We start from the raw sequence: 19138 nt of genomic DNA on the forward strand, positions 1-19138 counted from the left end.
TTCCTCCGCCTCTGCTCCCACGATGAGGCTTTCCACTCCTGGACATCCGAGATGTCCAACTTCTTTACTAACCGTGGCTTCCCCCCTACTGTGGTTGAGAGAGCTCGCACCTGTATCTCTGCCATTTCCCGCACCTCTGCTCTCATCCCCAACCCTCCAAGACCCAACAGGGATAGGGTCCCCCTTGTCTTCATATTTCATCCTACCAGCCTACGTATCCGACACGTCATTCTCCGCCACTTCTGCCATCTCCACTACCCCACAATGGGACTCCACTACCAAGCATATCTTCCCCTTTCTGCCTTTCACAGGGACCGCGCTCTCCGCAGCTCCCTAGTTCACTCCTTCCCCCCCCCCACCAATCCCGCTCCTACCCCAGAAACTTTCCACTGGCCCCGCCATAGATGCAACACCTGCCCCTACACCAACTCCATTAACTCCATCCAGGGACCAAAACAGTCCTTTCAGGTGAGACAGGGATTCAACTGCATCTCTCTTAATACCATCTACTGCATTCGGTGCTCCAAGTGTGGCCTCCTCTACATTGGCGAGACCAAACGCAGACTAGGTGACTGTTTCATAGAAAACTTGCGCTCTGTCTACAACCACAGTCTGCAGTTTATAACACCTACCTTTGTATCAGGCTACAATACACTTGGTCCCTTTATCCAAGTCATTAATATAGATTGTAAATAGTTGAGGTGCCGGCACTGATCCTGGTGATCACCCCACCTTCTACTAATTAAAAATTTGAAAATGACCTATTTATCTTGACCCTTTGATAGTTAGCCACTCTCCTATCCATACCAATATATTATCCCAAACCCTGTGCATTTTAATCTTGTGCTATAACCTTTTTATGTGGCACCTTATCGACTAGATCTGGAAATCCAAATATACTACATTGGCTGGTTCTCCTTTATCCAACCTGTTTGCTGCACCCTCAAAGAACATGTCTGGCTAACTGGCCTATGTATTCAAAGATACATTACATGTTTCCAAAGATACATGTTTGGCTAACTGGCCTATAGCTTCCTATTTTCTGTCTTGAATAGTGGAGTTACATTTGCAAATTTACAGTCCTCTGGGACTTCTCCAGAATCCAAGGACACTGCCATAACCACTGAAACATACAATATAAATGAACAATAAAAAAATCCTCTTCTTGACAGATAAATACTATGTCAATCAAGCAAACTATCCTGCAAGGCAGAAAAGTACAGACATAATCAAAAGCAAGTTTTTACACCAGTTAACAAAACTCAACCATAATCATAGGGGATCATTCAGATTGCTTAAAATTAGATTTTCCATTGGATTACTTTTTAAATTATGCTGGAGCACAAAGGTAAAGTCTTGCATATATCCACACCTAAAACTTGCTCTCATACACTAAAAAATGCACTTTCACGCTGACTAAGGTGCAGATGGATGACAGTGAGAAGCAACCAATGTTTACACCAGCCCTTTGAGAAAGCTGTCAAATTTACACGCCCCAGGTTTTCCCTACAACACTGCAAATCAGTCATCTTCATCTATATGTTCAATTGCCTTTTTAGAAGTTGCTGTCAGATCTGATTCCACTATTTTTTTAAGGTCTAAGATTGTAATTGTTACTCATACACACAATAGGTGTGTCACTGGCAAGACTCTCTGGTTAAGCTTGAGAGGATGTGGTAAACTGTCTTCTTGAACTGCTTGCCAATTAAGTGCAGATAAGCAATCAGTTCAGAGTTAGTCATATTATCATAGATTTGGATTTGCATCTGGTGAATCTGTAAGAACAGCAAATTTCCTTCCTTATAATGGAAACCAAAGTAAACCAGATGATTTTAAAAACAACAGTTTAGTAGTTTTGTAATCACTATTACCACTTTTTTATTTACCTGAATTTCCCCTCTTGCTCTGGTGGGAGTTGAACTCATTGTGGCACATATTATTCAAGACCCTAGACTATAAACCTCAAAATTTCTCTTCATTTCCTCTCTATTTCTTCTAAAGATTATGCCTTTCTATGAGATCTGCTTATTTATTTATTTGTTTGATCAAAACCCTGTTTATGTCAGCTGTGACAAAGTTGGTAATAGTGAGTCAGAAGATTCAAGTCCCACTCAAATACGATGGTCCCAGCTAACACATTGTCTTGGAACCTTGCAGCCTATCAGCATGAACATTGAATTCTCCCACTTTAAGTAACCCCCACCCCCTCCTTACCCACCATGCCACTTCTTTTCTTCCCTTTCCTAGGCTCTCTCTCTATTTTTCTACCCCTCCGTACCTTTGACCCATCCCCCAGTGGATCTGCTCTCCCGTCCTCCCCCGCACCTGCCTATCACTGTCCCTTATCTACCTGCATCTACCTATCACCACCTTGTGCCCAGCCTGCCTGCCCTCATTTGTCCGCCTATCAATGTTCTGCTTTTCCCTCCTGTATATTGGGCTTCCCCTTTTCGTATCTTCAGTCCTGAAGAAGGGTCTTGACCCGAATCGTTGACCGCCTGTTTTTCTTCACAGGTGCTGCATGGCCTGCTGAGTTCCACCAGCCACATAGTGTTTTTCATTAACACATTGTGCAGTGCAGAGTGACTCTTGCAACCGTTGAAGGCGCTGTTTTATGGCTGAGATAAAGAATCTAGCAATTGTCTTCTGGTTCAGGCAGATGTAGCTAATCTCATGGAAATATTCTGAAGACAAGGGAGTTACTACTGGTGTTTTTGGGCAATATTCCTCTTAGAGACAACATCAATAAAAGCAAGTTATTTTCACACTGCTGTTTGTAGAAGCTAACTGTGCAAATATCTCTTTCTTGGTCAGATTTCCAACCTTGATCCTAACTGTTCTCACCATCCTTTTAATTATCATTTACTTTTTATATATTTATAAAAGGCTATGGGTTTTATGCTACCCACTATTTTTTCTCATTTTCTCTTTGTGCATCTTACATTTTTGTAATTTCCATTAACCCTGCCTAGTTCTTGATTGCATCAGTGTCTAACATTTGTCATGTAGCTTTACCTCTTTTACTTTGATCTCAAATTGCTTTGTCATCCACGAAGCTCACATGGAACATGCTTGGCCTAAATCCAAAGTACTTCTGTCTTGAAGGTTTAAGGCTCATTATTTTTATTTTCCAACCAAACTTTCTTTCCAGTTCATCTGTGCTGGATCCCTTTTCAACTCACTGTAATTTACTTTCTTGGAGTTCAATATTTTTTCCTTTAGGATTTCACTTTGTTTCTTTCTGTATCTGATTTAAACTTAAATTTATTATGATCACTATTACTCTAATACTCACTCCATTTGTCCTATTTTATTCCTCAGAACTAGATCCATTGTCAACTTTGTTAACCTTTGGGCTATTAGCTAATCATATTAATTGAGGAGGCTTTCCTTGAATACATTCTAAAAATGTTGCCCTTAGCATTTTCAACTCACTGTAATTTACTTTCTTGGAGTTCAATATTTTTTCCTTTAGGATTTCACTTTGTTTCTTTCTGTATCTGATTTAAACTTAATCCAACAAATCTAATTATAACAGTGTTGACGTAGTAGGAGGCTTCAATTATCTTAATATTATCTAAAAGATTAAACAGATTTGTTGGAAATGTACCTACTAGTTTGCTCAACCATCCCAATTATCTCCCTACTCCACCCTTTCTCTTTTCTCATAGTCTTTCTCCCAGAATCTTCTCTTCACTTCCTGGGACTTGCACAGCAATCATTTCCACTTCCCACCCCCAATCTGTAGTCTAACACACTTACTCCATAATTCCCCACGTCTCCAAAGGCAGGAGGTCGTGGAGGAGAGGACATTCTAGGTGCTTGTACATGTGAGATCTATTCCACTATGCACACTCCCTGAGCCTGTGAATGGCAACTTTCAGAGCCTTGGGGCTTTGCCCAAAATTGGCACAGGCCTCCTTTGCTGGTTTAACATGACTGTTAATACTCATTACAATTTCAAGGTCTATAACGATGCTCCTACTTATTATCACTGCTCCTTCAGTAGCAAACTCAATTGTACTGTTCATGTTAACAAATGCCATGCAGTTATGGCATTAAAACAAAATATTTCAATGATTTGCGATGACTGGCATGATGGATATTAATGTGGTACAATATGTGGCTTTCATTAGTTCACAGGAATAATTGTATTTTTTAATTATCTTGTAACATCCTGCACAGCTGTTGCTCCATGCATTCTATTGCCCTGCTGTCACACATGAAATAATACACCTTTTATTTGGTATGGTTTAAACAAGTCTGTGATTGTTGCCACTATTTGTACCAGTCAGTCAGTGAAAGCATCCTTAAAATAAGGCCTGATCAAATTAATTTCTGCTTTTCTAAGAGTAAGGCACATGAATGGAGTTAATTGAGTTCTTTTCCACAACACTGTTGATCCTATCTCTCCCTCATAGTTCAATATAGCAACACAAGCTCTCACATGGGGATATCTCATTGCATGTGTAGTTACAAGAATAGCAAAGCTGATCAGATAGTTAGCTTATCAAAAATGCTATTGAAATAGTAATTGCTGAATGAGCTCGGCACTATAATGAAGATTGTACCAGCGTCTAGTGAATAAAATTGGAGCACAGTAATAGAATGATTTTCTATAAACGTGAGAAACTTCAAATTACAGAATAATATGAGACAGCCTGACATGTATGATATTCAAATTGGACTTAAATGGATAACCCTTAACTGCATTAAGCATCTTCAAAATAAGAATGCAAGCTATACAATAGATATCACTCAAAATATAACAATCTCTTAAAATATTGATACATTGCAACAATCTATTGAAACTAAGCTCTTACATAAATCTTGTTCTGTAAGGTAATTCAAAATAAAATTGCCATTTTTTGAGCAATCCATTGAACAATCTGCTTCAAAGTACCAAACTAAAGATTTAAAATAGGGTAAAATAACATTACGTTTAGAAAAGATTAAAGAAAAGAATGAAGGAGGAATGCTTAATAGGAAATATGCACTATATTTGTTGGGATTTTTACATATGATGCAATGAAAGAACTGTAGAACTTATGTTGCTTCTCACGAAGACTGGAATTTAAAATCAGTATCTGAACCATTATACCATATCTATTCTACTTTTTTTTTGGAAAAAAAAAGATAATACTCACAGTGGAAAAATATGCTGCACCCTTCGTTTGGCATGTCCCAAACAAATTACTCTGGAGTCTTCAAAGTCAATTTGTTCAGTTAGACAACAAGATTGTTTGATAAGGGCTTGTTCTTATAAAAATAATACACGTGAGATAGTTTTGGATTAAATCTGAGTGTGTTTCAATTAAACCCTTTGCACTCAGAAGCCAAAAATGTGTCTCTTTAAAATAGAAATGTCCACAGCTGATCAAGTCAATTCATTGAGTTTCTAAAGCATATCACAGCACATATAATGGTTTGGGATATCAGCTGTATCATGACAAAAAATTAACAATTTTCAAACCCAAAGCCCCATCCAGGATATCATACCTAGTAACAGCTTAACCTCTTTGGAACAAACGTGACCCAAATGAGGCATCTCATTGGAATTTTGAATTTCAATTAAACCATTAGAGTCAGAACTTGGGGGGATCTAATTGCATATTCAGAATTAAGTGAAGGCATTCCACTGTCAGGTTAAGTTGTTGGAGAGCTGGTGATTTTCTGTTAGTAATATGTAAAACATATGCATTTACATCAAGACCAGAGAAGAAAGACAAAATCCTAACAGAGAAAAAAGAGATGTGGTAATTAAATTGCATTATCCCTTTTGTAGACCCACACAGATCCATTTCAAGTTCAGCTACAAGTGCAGAAATTCTGTTAAACACTGGGGGGGGGGGGGCCATAAAATTTAAAAAGCTTTTGATGGCAACAAAATGGGGAGAAAGACTGTCTTGTTCCCATTTTTGGACTATCTTTTACAAGCCTTTACATGGATATTGTTGCATATCTACCTATAAGTGATGAGTAACTTAAAAATACATTTTTGGGAGAATATTTGAATTTATCAAAGTGAAAGAAGAAAGTGCAGGAAAATATATCCTCTAAGTAATCAACACCATGATTAAGAATGAAAATTTGGTTATTAAGGTTATATTCAGTATAGAATCTCTACTACTGTTAACTGCCAGTTTGAGAAGAATTTCACTACTGCATTACCATGCCACTGTTTTACCTTAATGTGCTATCTGAGTGACGGTACTAAACACATTGGCAAAATTAGTAATGCTAAATTAGTAATTCTTTTAAACTGAATTAAGGAACTTTTAATATTTTGATTGTCCTGAAGTCCAAGATTTTTTTGCAATTTTATTTGTGTTCATCAAACAAGAACCACACATTTTGGGACACCCTTTGTGACAGGCACTGAAAGTTGAACATGGAAAATATATCTTACCTAACTGTCATGAAAAAGTTGGGTATGAATGGCAAGAAACCTGATTTCTTCCAACTTGAATGACTTCAGACTGCCTCATACATTTATCCCGTCTCTGAATCATGTTTCCTGCTTGCACGTCAAAAATTACTGCCTTTAAAATTGTAAAGATATACCTATTGATGCATGAGCATTTACACTGCATGCAATTTTTAATTAATTGTTTTTACTCATATTTCTATATAGATGCAACACTTCAATATCATAAGAAAGCTTCCAGAAACAAGGGAAAGTTTATGGACAGAAAGTGAAATGATGGTCTCAGTCATGTTGATATTTGCTAAATGTGTTAAGTTAATTTTCAGTTTTGCTGGAATTAATGCAAGTGGAAAAGTAACAAGAACATTGCATCTAACACATCTTTTTTAACTGTAACTATATATTTAATATCAATGAGAGTTTGGCCATTAAATATAGCACCACTGCACAAATTAAGTAAGTACTACGTGTGGACCATAAACGAACATGATTGAGCCATTGCTTGGAATTTCTGGAGGTTAGTTTTATGGGTCGTAGATAAATTGAGAGAACTTTATCAAAAAAACTATGTGTGGTACATAGATGAAAATGGTATAATCACCCATATCCTTCATATGATTAAATATTTAAAATCTTCTAAGAATACTCAACCACTATTTTGTGCAATAAGTGAGATATTATGGGTGACAATAATAAATGTTCCACTTTGATGCAATGTTACTTGTAAATATCTCTTCATGCTGGCATTCTTCTCCAATAAAATAACATAAAAAAATTAAAAACAAACTTAACCGCAGTGTAATTCAGTCCATAAACACATCCTATCAAAATAAACATCTCAGTATTTTTACCAGAATCTCAAAACTGAAAACTCTCCTTCTCCTTTGCTCTTCCCTTTTATCTGGAATCTACAGATACTTAAAGGCAAGACTGGCTCTGTCTGGCCTCCATATTCTTTTTCCACATTTTCCCTTGTACCCTTTTTCATTTTTGGTAATGTACCCTGATCCTTCAGCTTACTTTCTGAATGACAGAAAAAAACCTGTACATTGCTCACCACAAAGTTAAAAACATCTTTTTGTTCCATTTGGCATTTTTATTCTGAGTGGTATCTATTTTACTTAGATTAGTTTAACTGGATTTGTTCATTTCAGTTACAAACTTACTCACTTGCATTTAGTTGATCATAATTTGTTCAATGAGAATGTTACTTAATTTTCCAAGAGGTGGTTGAATCAAATGGTTTGGCCACTAATGACTTACTGGTAGGTTTAAAAAAACAAGGAGTTCTAAAATCTCAAAACTTGTAAATTTCACTATTATCTTCAAGAACCTTATTTCCAAATACAATTAAAAGTTAGGAAAGAGTGGTTTCCTTAAACCTCTACCCATGAAGGTCTACAATGCAGGATACTGCAACCTGTAAATGAAATGAAGACAATGGAAAAGATGGTTGAAAAATGAAAGCAAGCTAGAGAGAATGGTTTAATTAACGCAAACTCAAAAGAAAAACCAAGACCGGCTTGGAGGTGCTCCTTAATGGTGCTGCTGCATTTGTTTTTCAAGTTTTCCATTCAAGATGGAGGTGCTTACGAAATGTAGCATGATTCTGTTATATACACCGAACTGTTGACCGTAAAATGCGATATGCAGCAAAAACACGGTAGCCCTCCAAGGGTGCTGGAGACAGACAGACCTTATGCATTTTACGGTCTCGGCATGGTGTATATAAGTTATTCAGATAGCTGTGTGAATGACATTGAGAATAAGCCACTTGCACATTTTAGTGGCGTGGCAGAGTGATGATTGAATGGGTGGATCTTACCGCGCTGGTATGGATATTAAAGCAAAATTTGTTGGGGAGCGAAATTAAAAGTAAAGGTGGAATAAAAGTAACGTATATGCACCATGGCATCAGTTTTTGACCATAAAATGCACAAAGGTAATGTGATAATGACAAACCTTGGTGAAATATCGCATCCTTGCTGCATAAAGGCACCCAGAGAAAACCAGAGACTATTAAATATCCCAAACTCATTAGGTGGCTCAGTATTTTGGGGATCTCGTCCTTCTTCATTTTCTTCCATATGCCATTCATAAGGACTGAATCTGCTGACCAGGAAAAGGACTACGCTGACTCCAATGTAGGCGAAGACTATGCACATCCAAATCTCATAAGCCAAAGGGTCCAGAAAAGAGAACACTCCTGGTTTGGATTTTTGGGGCTTCTTTATCATTATTGAAATACCAAGACTCATGAAAGGTTTGGAAAAGTCAATGACTTCTTCTCGAACCAAAGTTATAGTGAGTGGTGCAACAGCAATATCAGCTCTCTGGAAATGGGGAGAATGCTAATTAGTATCAAACAATTTTAAAGACATTACAATAACTTTATCAAAGTAAACAATAACATTATTATTCTGTTAAGTTGCTGGTTGTACTTATTAATGCAATTGATTGGGGAACTGAAACTTCTCCATTCTTATGGCAGATATCCATTATACACGGCAACAATTTGAACACCAAAAAATGCCCAGATTTATACTAAATGGAAAATTATGACTTGCTCTACAAATGTCTTTACTTTATACCAGCTCAGCTTGACAAATTGAAGAGCATTTTAGTCAAAATTATTATGAAGAAGCCTTTCAATCCAAGCAAAATAACCTAATTCTTTATGATCCAACAGTCACTGTTGAGTTTTGTTCATGAGCTTTCCTTTGGTGAGTGGAATAGTGAGCAGTAGAACTTTTATTCCTTCAGCTGGCAAGGGCTGCATTTAATGTCCGTCCTTAATCATCCTTGAAAAGGTCATGGTAAGCTGTTTTCTTGAACAACTCTTGTTCTTTTGTGCAGTTAATCCGATGGTACAGATAGATAGGAATAGGATTTAAATTCATCGATGATGAACAAAAGGGGAGTGCTTGAGATATACTATTAAAGAAGTCTTGGCAAGTTGATCTAGTGCATCTTGTTGAGTGTACTGACTGGAACCATGGTGTGCCAATGGTTGAGGCAGGGAATGTTCAGGGTGTATCAGCTGTTTTGTCTTGGATTGATGCTGAACTGCTTGAGTGTTGTTGGACCTGCACACATCTAGGCAGTAGTAGACACCTCCATTGGACTCCTGACCTGTGACTTGAAGAGGGTGGAATGGCTCTGAAGGGTCTGTGCACAGAGTGCACAGTGCCCGGTGCAGATTTTCCACAAAATACTTATGTGGCTGGTCCAGGATATTGATAATGGGGATGCAAGGTGAAGATAACATTTAAGAATCTTTTAAGAGACAGTGGAAAATGATGATGATAAGATAGCAGGGCCTTCCTAGATATTGAACTATGATTGATAATTGTCTTTTCATCTTTTAATAACTTCTGACATGGCATTTCCAATATCACTTAAGTGCACATTGTCATATACTGATTCCCAGACATGCTGTAAAATGAACTGCCTCATTCCTGCCCAGAAAGGTTAGTATAGATAAAGAGGGTTGGTGGGAGAGGATGAAATAACAATGGAAAAATAAACAAAAAGCTCATTATTCAACGTGTTATTTCAAAATGACTAATTTAGTTACCTTCCCCACCCCTGACCCTAAGATGAATGGTCCTGTTATTGATATGTGTAGAAGAATAATTAATGAAGAGTAATGGACATTTATCTCAGTTAATTTAAGTAATCATCGTCATGTGCTCCCTTTATTTTGGTCTTGGAATTCTTATAGCGGCAAATGGGTGGAATTGAGGAGGAAGGCTGTTCATAAAGTGCTTCTGTTCCTCAGAAACATTGCTATGGACAGTTTCTGAAAATATCATACATTGCTCAGGATCAAGGGAAGAATCTGGCACATTGATGAAGAGCTTTGTTCTGTTGGAACAGATGAGGCAGAGAAGGGTTGCCATATTTGGGGCTTAGAGGAAACTTCCTTTGTTACCAAATATGTAGTTTATGGATTGTTAGGGGAAGAAACGGGCAATGAATAACCTTTGTGGATCAATTTCTGAGCACAATTGATGTGCCTGATTGTTCCTAAAGAAGCAACTTCCAAATGTCTGGCATCAGAAGCCTTGAGTATGCCAATTAAGGCTTTTGCCAATTATAGAGCCCCTCATACTTGGCATAATTTGAGTTGGGCTCTGCTCAGTTACTCTACACAGTAAAATGTTTTCCCATGTAAGTTCATGTGGATCCTGAAGCAATGGTTCCACTGATTTGTGGTGATCTGCACTATCTACGTACATCATCCTTCTCATTTGGAATTGCAGCAGGCCAATTTTTCCAGGAGCCCTGGCAGGCAAACTGCATTGGGAGTAAGAACAGAAATGCTGTGAATATTCAGCAGATCAGTTAGCATCTGTGGAGAGAGAAACAGAGTTAATGTTTCAACTCAATGTCTTTTATCAGATGTGTTTCTTTTGCTTCAGATGCTGCTTGATTTGAGGAATATTTTCTGCATTTTCTGTTTCAATTTCAGATTTCTAGCAGTTTTTTTTTGTTTCTCAAAGTGCATTGGGATTCTGGATTGCAACTTGTTGGTTTTATACATTTGAGGCCCTACCACCAATTTGGAGCAAACTTTGGGTCAATAATTTCAGGTCTGTGCCCCAGGCAGGTCACACACTTCACTCCCTCTTCCTGAAGTTAAAAGTCACTGTTGTATTGTTGCTATCACTACCTTTATAGATTATGGATATGACAAGGAGGAAATTCTCTGATGTAGGTAAGAATGCCACATTTAGGTTGCCTTAAAGACTGACAAGTTAAGCAACTTTAAAACCATCTGTGCAAAGCTCTTAAGGAAATTCCAAGAATGAGAAACAATCTTCATTGCTGTGACAGGAACTAATGAGTCCTTGGGTTCCAGTTCACAGGAGTCCCTCAGGTCTGGCAATGGATAAGCTCCGCAATTGGTCCGAATGTGTCTTGATTGCTGATTTCACACTTATAAGTGATCAATATCCCCAGTTAATTATAAGAGACCCCAGCAGCTGTGGCATGCCAGAAAAGGAACATAAAGCAATTCTTTTCAGGGTAATGCTACATCATATCAGTCCAGCACTCCTCTCAGAATATAGACAATGTTCCAGGTTCCGGGCAAGAGCACCACATTACTATGCATAAGTAAGTGAAACATCACAACTGTGTCAAGAAGAGCCCCAGGTTACATCACACAGATCTCCCTCCTTATGAGGAGAGCAAGTTGCAGACAACATACAACCTCACCACTTACAAACTAAGGGAAACAATGAAATGCCAGTTACATCCATTAAACGGCAGTAGAGAATGAAACTGTACATTCTTTGTAGATGTATAAACAGAAAATAAGAGTGTAGACCAGGATGGTTGTAGAGGCAATGGTGATTGGGCAAAACATGGCATGCAGGAGACAATACATTAAGAAGACAACACTTCATGCAGTGTTATAGACTTTAACTAGAAGTCTTGTCATCATTGATTGACTTTCTGATTGCAGATCATCTTCACCCACTTCTATTTCCTTCTCTTCTTCCTCCTCTGTTTGACCTTTATCAAAGTTTCTCTTTCTGCATGGAAATACTAATGCAAGATGCACCATACAACGATAACTTTCAAAGCTTTGTCATGGCTGTGGAGCAGCAGCCATCTGATCTGTTCAGATGGTAACAGCTCTGCTTCAGTAAGCTGATTGTATGTTGTACTAGATTTAAACATCAGTGCAAGAAGGTAGCCTTGATCTGCTGAAAGCCAGATGTCCAATCTGTCTGGTTACATGTATACTAAGCAGAGAGATCTTGCATATTTGGAAAGTTGGCCACTCTATGAAAGCAATTCTCATGCAGTTGTCTCCTTGCCCTGGTGAAATTGACAACATTTGTTCCCCTAGCAAGCAAAACATTGTTGATGTTGTCAGATATGGCTTAGACAGATTCAGATACATCAGAACTGAAAGCTGTACAACTTTCATAGCAACTGGAAGGACCATTAATTGTGGTAGGTCTTAACTGAAGGTTGCCCTCTACTTTGTCTTTGGAAGTCATTGTGAAAATGGTTTATAGAAGATAGACTACAATTAGGACCTTTAATGAGGCTATTTGTATTCTGGGCATGACTTTTCATATCAAGACAGTTTGTGGACTCCTGATATTGGCACTTTTCAACTCTAGCACTTGGCCCAAGTTGTCTGATACTGTGTGCTTGTGGAATACATGGGCACCTGGTGTAAGTACAATTTCAGACATTGTACTGATTTGAACTTTGCATGCTAATCTAGGCATCTGATGTCCACACTGATTTGGTTGTTCCACATTTCCAATATTGGTTTCCAGTTGGAAGCAAATGTTATCAATTACAGGTTTTTCATCTTGGAATATATATATATATATATATATATATATATTGCATTTTATTCAAGAGAGACACATAATTTTGATGAGAAAGTGGCAATTAATCTGAATAAATAGACAAAGCATTACAGAATGTAAAGTTCAAAAACACCGTTAGCCACTGTCTCACTCTGTTTTCTTTAAAGTACACTTGATTGAACAGCCAATTCGGTCCAGCCACCAGAAATTTTCCTACAGGCAAATTTCTTCTCCAAGGATATTTTTGAGTGTTGGGCAATTTAAAACAAAAAAGTACTGTTGCAATTGGAGTGAATTTACAAGATTCCAAGAAGGTTGATCTTGGCAATCCAAAAGTGAGCAAAATAACTGGGAATGCAAGTTTCTTAATCCAGATAGGATTGTTTTACACATGGCTGTTAGTGACCAACATACAACTGAGGAGCACTACTTTAAAGGAATGCACACAAGTCTCAGTTAAAGAAAGATTCCATACCAATACTGTATATCAAAACTGAATATCAGGAAAACTCATAGAGGACAGGACCAGGCTGGGATCTAGGGTCAAACTTTACAATGAGATGGCTTTCCACTAACTGGATCACTGTTTGGTCCTGGATCGTTTTCATTGCTTAATAAATGATAGTTTTTGTTTATTCATTAACAACCCAAGTAACATGGAATAAATACTTTTGCCTAGAAAATTGTCCTTAGCCAGTGAGTCAATGAAACAGAAATGGAATATAACAAGCAGTGATTAATTCATTGTGCATTTAAACTGGCTGGCTGAGGACTATTTCCTATCTGATGGTGAAATTATTCCAATTTTCCTATAAGCTAACATTGGATAATAAAGTAATCTTTGTTCCAGCATCAGTAAAAAGAAAGTAGTATGGTCCACTAAATAGCCATGATTATTTCATTATGCTCTGTGTGTTAAATAGAGCTTTGAATAATCCATGTCTGATGTTCAGCCTATATTGTATACAAATAATTTCTCTATCTCCTTAAGCTGATACTTACCCCATATACCAGCTCCCCCACCATTCCATTCCAGATTTTAGTTTCAGGATCTCTAGCTCCATATTTACCGTCAGGGACAACAGACAGTTTATACTTAATGCCAACATGCTTGGCTATTTCAAAAGCTAAATCCACACAATAGCCTTCATATCTATCATTTGCACCAAACTGTTCATGATTTTTCTTCAGCATTACATATGGTGATTCCTGCAACAACAAAAACATGCATAAGTGAATCAAGTTTATATAAAGTGTGAGTGGTTAAAGGTCAAGTGACAAAGTTTGTCCATTTTCCTGACAAAAATGATATCTGGATTTATGCACTTTTTTATATATAAGTGCAGTTATTACAATTATTGTAACTTATACAGTGTATTTTTGAGGAGAGACAGTAGATAATAAGTGGCAATAAACAATTATTACAGACATGTTAACTCCAATGGAATCAATGTAATTGGTACAATTCATTAGTTATGAAATCAAGGAAACAAAAGGAGCACAGCCAGTCTATCAAGAATGCTCTTTCTGCAGATAATGCACAGGCTCATGATTTGACCCAACCCATTTAGTATCTAGAGCCTCTCAAAGCAGCTCTTGAACATGCACTTGATCTTAAATTCAAACAACATCAGACAATGGTCTGTCGCAATTGATCACTGTATTTGTCAAAATTGTAAAACAAACTATTGGAAGAGCACAGATATCACCAGTACCCATTTCAAACCAGTAAAGAAACTTTTAATAGTTTTATTCATTAGGTATTTTTAAAAAAATCCACACCACTCCTTTCACAGAAAATGTAATGATTTACAATATAAACCTGAACTTGTAAATTTCTTAAGGAAATCAAAGGTGAATAGGGATACCAGAAATTCAATTTCAATCCATCTGGGTCATTAAGATGTGGTGAGAAGTGTCACACCAATTATTCTGTTACCTTGGGATTGCCCACTCCAGATAGGTTGGAACCTATTTACATGGAAAACGTGTAGCCCAATGACAGTGTCATCATGGTAACCCTGCTTGAACTTGAAATGATGGGAGGCGCCCTTGGCACCAAACAATCCAGCAGCAATTAATGGGTAGTTGATGGTTAGCATGGACTTGGTGGGCTGAAGGGCCTACTTCCGTGCTGTATCTCTCTATAACTCTGAATTGCTAGGAGGCAGGAGTTTGATTGGAAGAGGCCTAGGCAGCTTTCCTAAAAGTTTGTGTGGAGATTCCTAGTCTGGCTCACACAAAAAAACAACTTGTGTTATCCCAGCCTTTGCATCTTTCTCCTTGCCCCCAAATGGTATCAGTATGGAGACCCACCCTCCTCCACCCTTACTAAATGCATGCTGGGTATCATCCCCTTGGATCCCCAAGCCCTTGGCCTCGCTTTAAGTTTCCTATTCTTACCCACAGGTTCCAATGAGTGTCCTGGTGCTTTTGGACAGAAGGCAGTTTGTATAAATTTAAATGTTAAGCTAGCCTAGGTTTGACACTAGCGACTGCATAGGGGACCCCAACCCCCTTCCATACACCTCCTGAACCTGTCTTGAGTTACAATCCACTCTTTGATTCCACTGAAATTTGCCTGTTTGTTCATATACTAAGAGATTTTCAATAATACTATAATTTTCACATTTTTATTTTCAGTTTTTCTCTGTTCGCTAAGATTTGTGATTTATGCTCGGGTACAGTTTCATGGCATCACAAGCCCTCTAGTCTCTCAATCAACTATTTTTAAGATATATACTGTATATATTTAGATATAAGTGCCAGGAACATTCAACTGAAAGTGATTAGATCCCTCAAAGCTGAGTCCACATCTGCCCTTATGCAATGGTGACATGTAATCACTAATGGAAATTAGGTATGGAAATCCTGAATAATTTTTCTTTCTCTAATCAGAATCAACCTCGAACACAGGTGGCACAGTGGTGCAGCTAGTAGAGCTGCTGCCTCACAGCTCCAGCAACCTGGGTTCGATCCTGACCTCTGGTGCTGTCTGTGTAGAGCTTGCACATTCTCCCTGCGACCGCATGGGTTTCCTCCAGGTGCTCCCGTTTCCTCCCACATCCCAAAGGCGTGCAGGTTGGTAGGTTAATTGGCTGCTGTAAATTGCTCCTAGTGTACAGGTCAGTAATAGAATCCGACAGGGGTGGATGGAAATGTGGGGAGAATGAAATGGGATTAGTGTACATGGGTGTTCAATGGTCAGCACAGACTTGATGGGCCAAAAGGCTTGTTTCCATGCTGAATGACAATGAACACTCCATTATTATTGTGATCAGTATCACTTTCTTCAGCACATATGAAGAATAGAACCTTGAACTGTTTTGTTTTATATTTTCCAGCCAATTTCAGTAGCTGGAGATCAAGTTCAAGATGTACCAAGTACCAGTAACGCCTGCTCTTTCACGCTAAGCAAAGCATTTTGGCCCATACTGGTAATGACACTGATATCAACCTTTGAATTTCCCATATAAGCCATTCTGCAGTTACTTTGACTGAGACTGCCAATTCAGGGTTTAAAATGACATTGTGCAATATTAGCAGTAAGCATATTAATGCTATTGTAACAGAGGTATTAACCAATTTACTTGCAAATTTCTTTGTTAAAGAAGAGACTTAGGAATTTTATACAATGTTTTCTACTGAACCTCACAGCATATTTTCAATCTTCCAAGATGTAATTTTACTAAATTTTGCTCTGACAGGATCCTTTCCCTCTATAGCTCAGATCAGCGGTGGTATACGCCCCTTTCACAATTCATCACTGATTATAATGAAGAGGTAGGAAATCATGTCATTCTCCTGATAAATGCTCCCTGCAGGTGAATGTCCACTAGGGGCATGATTTTGCAGGTTACCTTTGTCAGTGTTGATTCGGTCTAAATGACAGACAGTTTTGAGTTCTGAACTCATGCCCAAATTAACTTAATTTGCCACCATCTGAAATTGCAGATCTTTATCCCAACATGGCTGGGTTAGATTCTAAATGGCAGGTTCCAGAAATGAATTGATGATACACCAATTCTAACTTTCAATTTGCCATCACAAAAGAGACAAAAATGAAATAAGAAAGTTGTGGTCCATGAAGGTGGTTTCTTAAGATTAAAAAAAGCATTATTGAGGCACCATATCTTAACACAGTACAAAAAGCAGCCGAGTCCATTCATGCAATGACTGCCACTGCAGTATCTGGGAACTTTGGTCACATTGTCCAATTAAGTGGATTCATAGCAAGAGAACCAAGTGAACATGTGTAGAAAATGTTTGTGGAAAAAAAGTGACAATATCAGATACAAAATGAATGGACATTTATTGAACACCATTTGGGAGGATTGCTTTTTGAAAAAAAGTGACAATAGAAGACAATAAAAACGATGGCAATAAGTGGAACTTATAAAATGAACTTCCCTGTTACAGACTCCATGTTACATTTTAACAGCTAGTGATATGTTAATTTTAACATCACCCATTATGGTGAGAATAGTACAGATAAGTCCTTGAACATTAGAATAATAATTGCAAAAGTAAGGAAAATAAATTGCTATTATAATGTATCACAGTTATATTAAAATCAAAATGCTTAACATTTAATATAAATATTATAATCTTGAAATACTATTGCAAAACATAGCAACATGTAAAGTTCCTTCTCCCTATTTTCTTTATGACCTATCCCTGTACCAAATTCCCTACTTATTTTGTGGCATTCACAGAAAGATATTCCAAGAAACTAAACCTTACTTGTTAATATCTTTGGATATTTCCAGCAAGGAAATCCTTTGAATGGAGGAAATATTCACTGGACTGTTAATATTGTTACACATAAGAGTTCTCATCCCAATGTATTAAGTTGGAACTCAAGATGGCCATTGTTACATCAGAAGAGCAGATGTGGCCAGTGATTGAGTACACGATGCTATTCTGAAACCACCTTATATACATTAGTCACACTTAATAACTAACATGACTATCTTTACATAACTTTAATGGTGTATTGCGAGAATGTGCACCTTTGGTCAGGATCAATAGTGAGATCAACACTGACGAAATTTAGCTGCTCAAGACTAAAAGCCATTGAACAAGTCTGTTTTAGGGATCTGCCAATGCATCATAATGCCACTTACTGAAGGCTGACAGCAGATAAATCTGTCACTATCATAAACTTGAAGATCATCATGGAGACACAAGAGGCTGTAGATGCTATAATCTGGAGCAAACAACAAAATGCTGGAAGAACTCAGTGGGTCGAGCAGTATCTGTGGAGGCAAAGGGATGGTTGGCGTTTCAGGTCAAGACCCTGCATCAGGACTTGACCTGAAACATCAACCATCCCTTTGCCTCCACAGACGCTGCTTGACCCGCCGAGTTCTTCCAGCAGTTTGCTTTTTGCTTGAAAATTATTATATTTACTTTCTTACATATAATGGTGAGTCACCACATCAAATTGAAACAGGTCACCATGCAAGAACTGATTAATTATTGGACCTTGTGTTGAACTGAACTTGTTTGAAGTATCATCCCCTGGAATCTACATTTCCAGTTCCTCGGAAATCCACAGAGGATTTCTGTAGTTATTGTTCACAAGGAGACAGACAAGCATACAGATAGGTAGCCAAGCAGGCAGGCAGGCAGACAGACAGACAAACAGGTAGACAGACAGGAACACCAGTTAAAGTACCTCTGTCCCCTTTTGGGGTGGAGGTAATAAATTACTGAGATGTACTGCTTAGAGAACAGAAGAGTATCGCCACCAGTAAAATATTACTGTATTTGGGAATCAGCTTAAATCATATATTTAAGTCTGCACTAATATCTTCTCACAGTCAGTCAGTGACATTCCATTACTGTGTAGCTCTCTGTAAAATAATTTTTTGGTAAAAGTTAGAGAGTGAAACATGAACGAAATGCACCAAATTTTTAAAGTTAATAAAACAACGTAAAAGGGTTGTACTTACCATGATTGTGGTGACTACTATGGTTCTGTTTTCAGCAGAAGATGATTCATTCACCTGCTGTAGTTCAGCCACAGTCACCAGTCTTTCGTATTCATTCCAGTACCCAATCTAAAATAATCAGAGATTTGAACCTTATTAGTTCAAGTTCACTTGAAGTAAAAGTCCATGGAGCACAAAAAAGTTTTGAATGCAAACAATTACATATTGCTCTCATACTGATGCAAGTTGAGAAGCTGGCCTTTGCATGGACATGTATCGTCAGCCACAGGCTCAAAGAGAAAACTGAAATGCAACAACATATATTTCTAAATGGCGGGCAAAGGAATGATAATTAGATTAGAATTGACTGGTATCATTGATGAGCATTTTGAAATAAGCCCTCAAACTTTTATCTAGTGAATATCAAATTAACT

General features: G+C 37.8%; 1 protein-coding gene across 6 annotated transcripts in view; it reads right to left on the minus strand.

The window, feature by feature from the left end:
- Nucleotides 1-19138, minus strand: part of LOC127573018 (glutamate receptor 3-like) — a 239866-nt gene that overhangs the window by 68432 nt on the left and 152296 nt on the right. For 5 of the 6 annotated variants that reach the window (XM_052020759.1, XM_052020756.1, XM_052020760.1 and 2 more), the window contains 3 exons: nucleotides 18726-18833; nucleotides 13771-13977; nucleotides 8390-8760 (listed from right to left, as the gene is read on the minus strand). In XM_052020759.1, the coding sequence (XP_051876719.1) occupies nucleotides 8390-8760; nucleotides 13771-13977; nucleotides 18726-18833 (686 nt within the window). Of the gene's footprint in view, nucleotides 1-8389; nucleotides 8761-13770; nucleotides 13978-18195; nucleotides 18627-18725; nucleotides 18834-19138 lie in introns of those variants that run through there. The other variant, XM_052020761.1, reaches the window with a different exon arrangement.

This window comes from Pristis pectinata, chromosome 8 (assembly GCF_009764475.1).
Source record: "Pristis pectinata isolate sPriPec2 chromosome 8, sPriPec2.1.pri, whole genome shotgun sequence".
In the NCBI taxonomy this organism is placed as follows: domain Eukaryota; kingdom Metazoa; phylum Chordata; class Chondrichthyes; order Rhinopristiformes; family Pristidae; genus Pristis; species Pristis pectinata.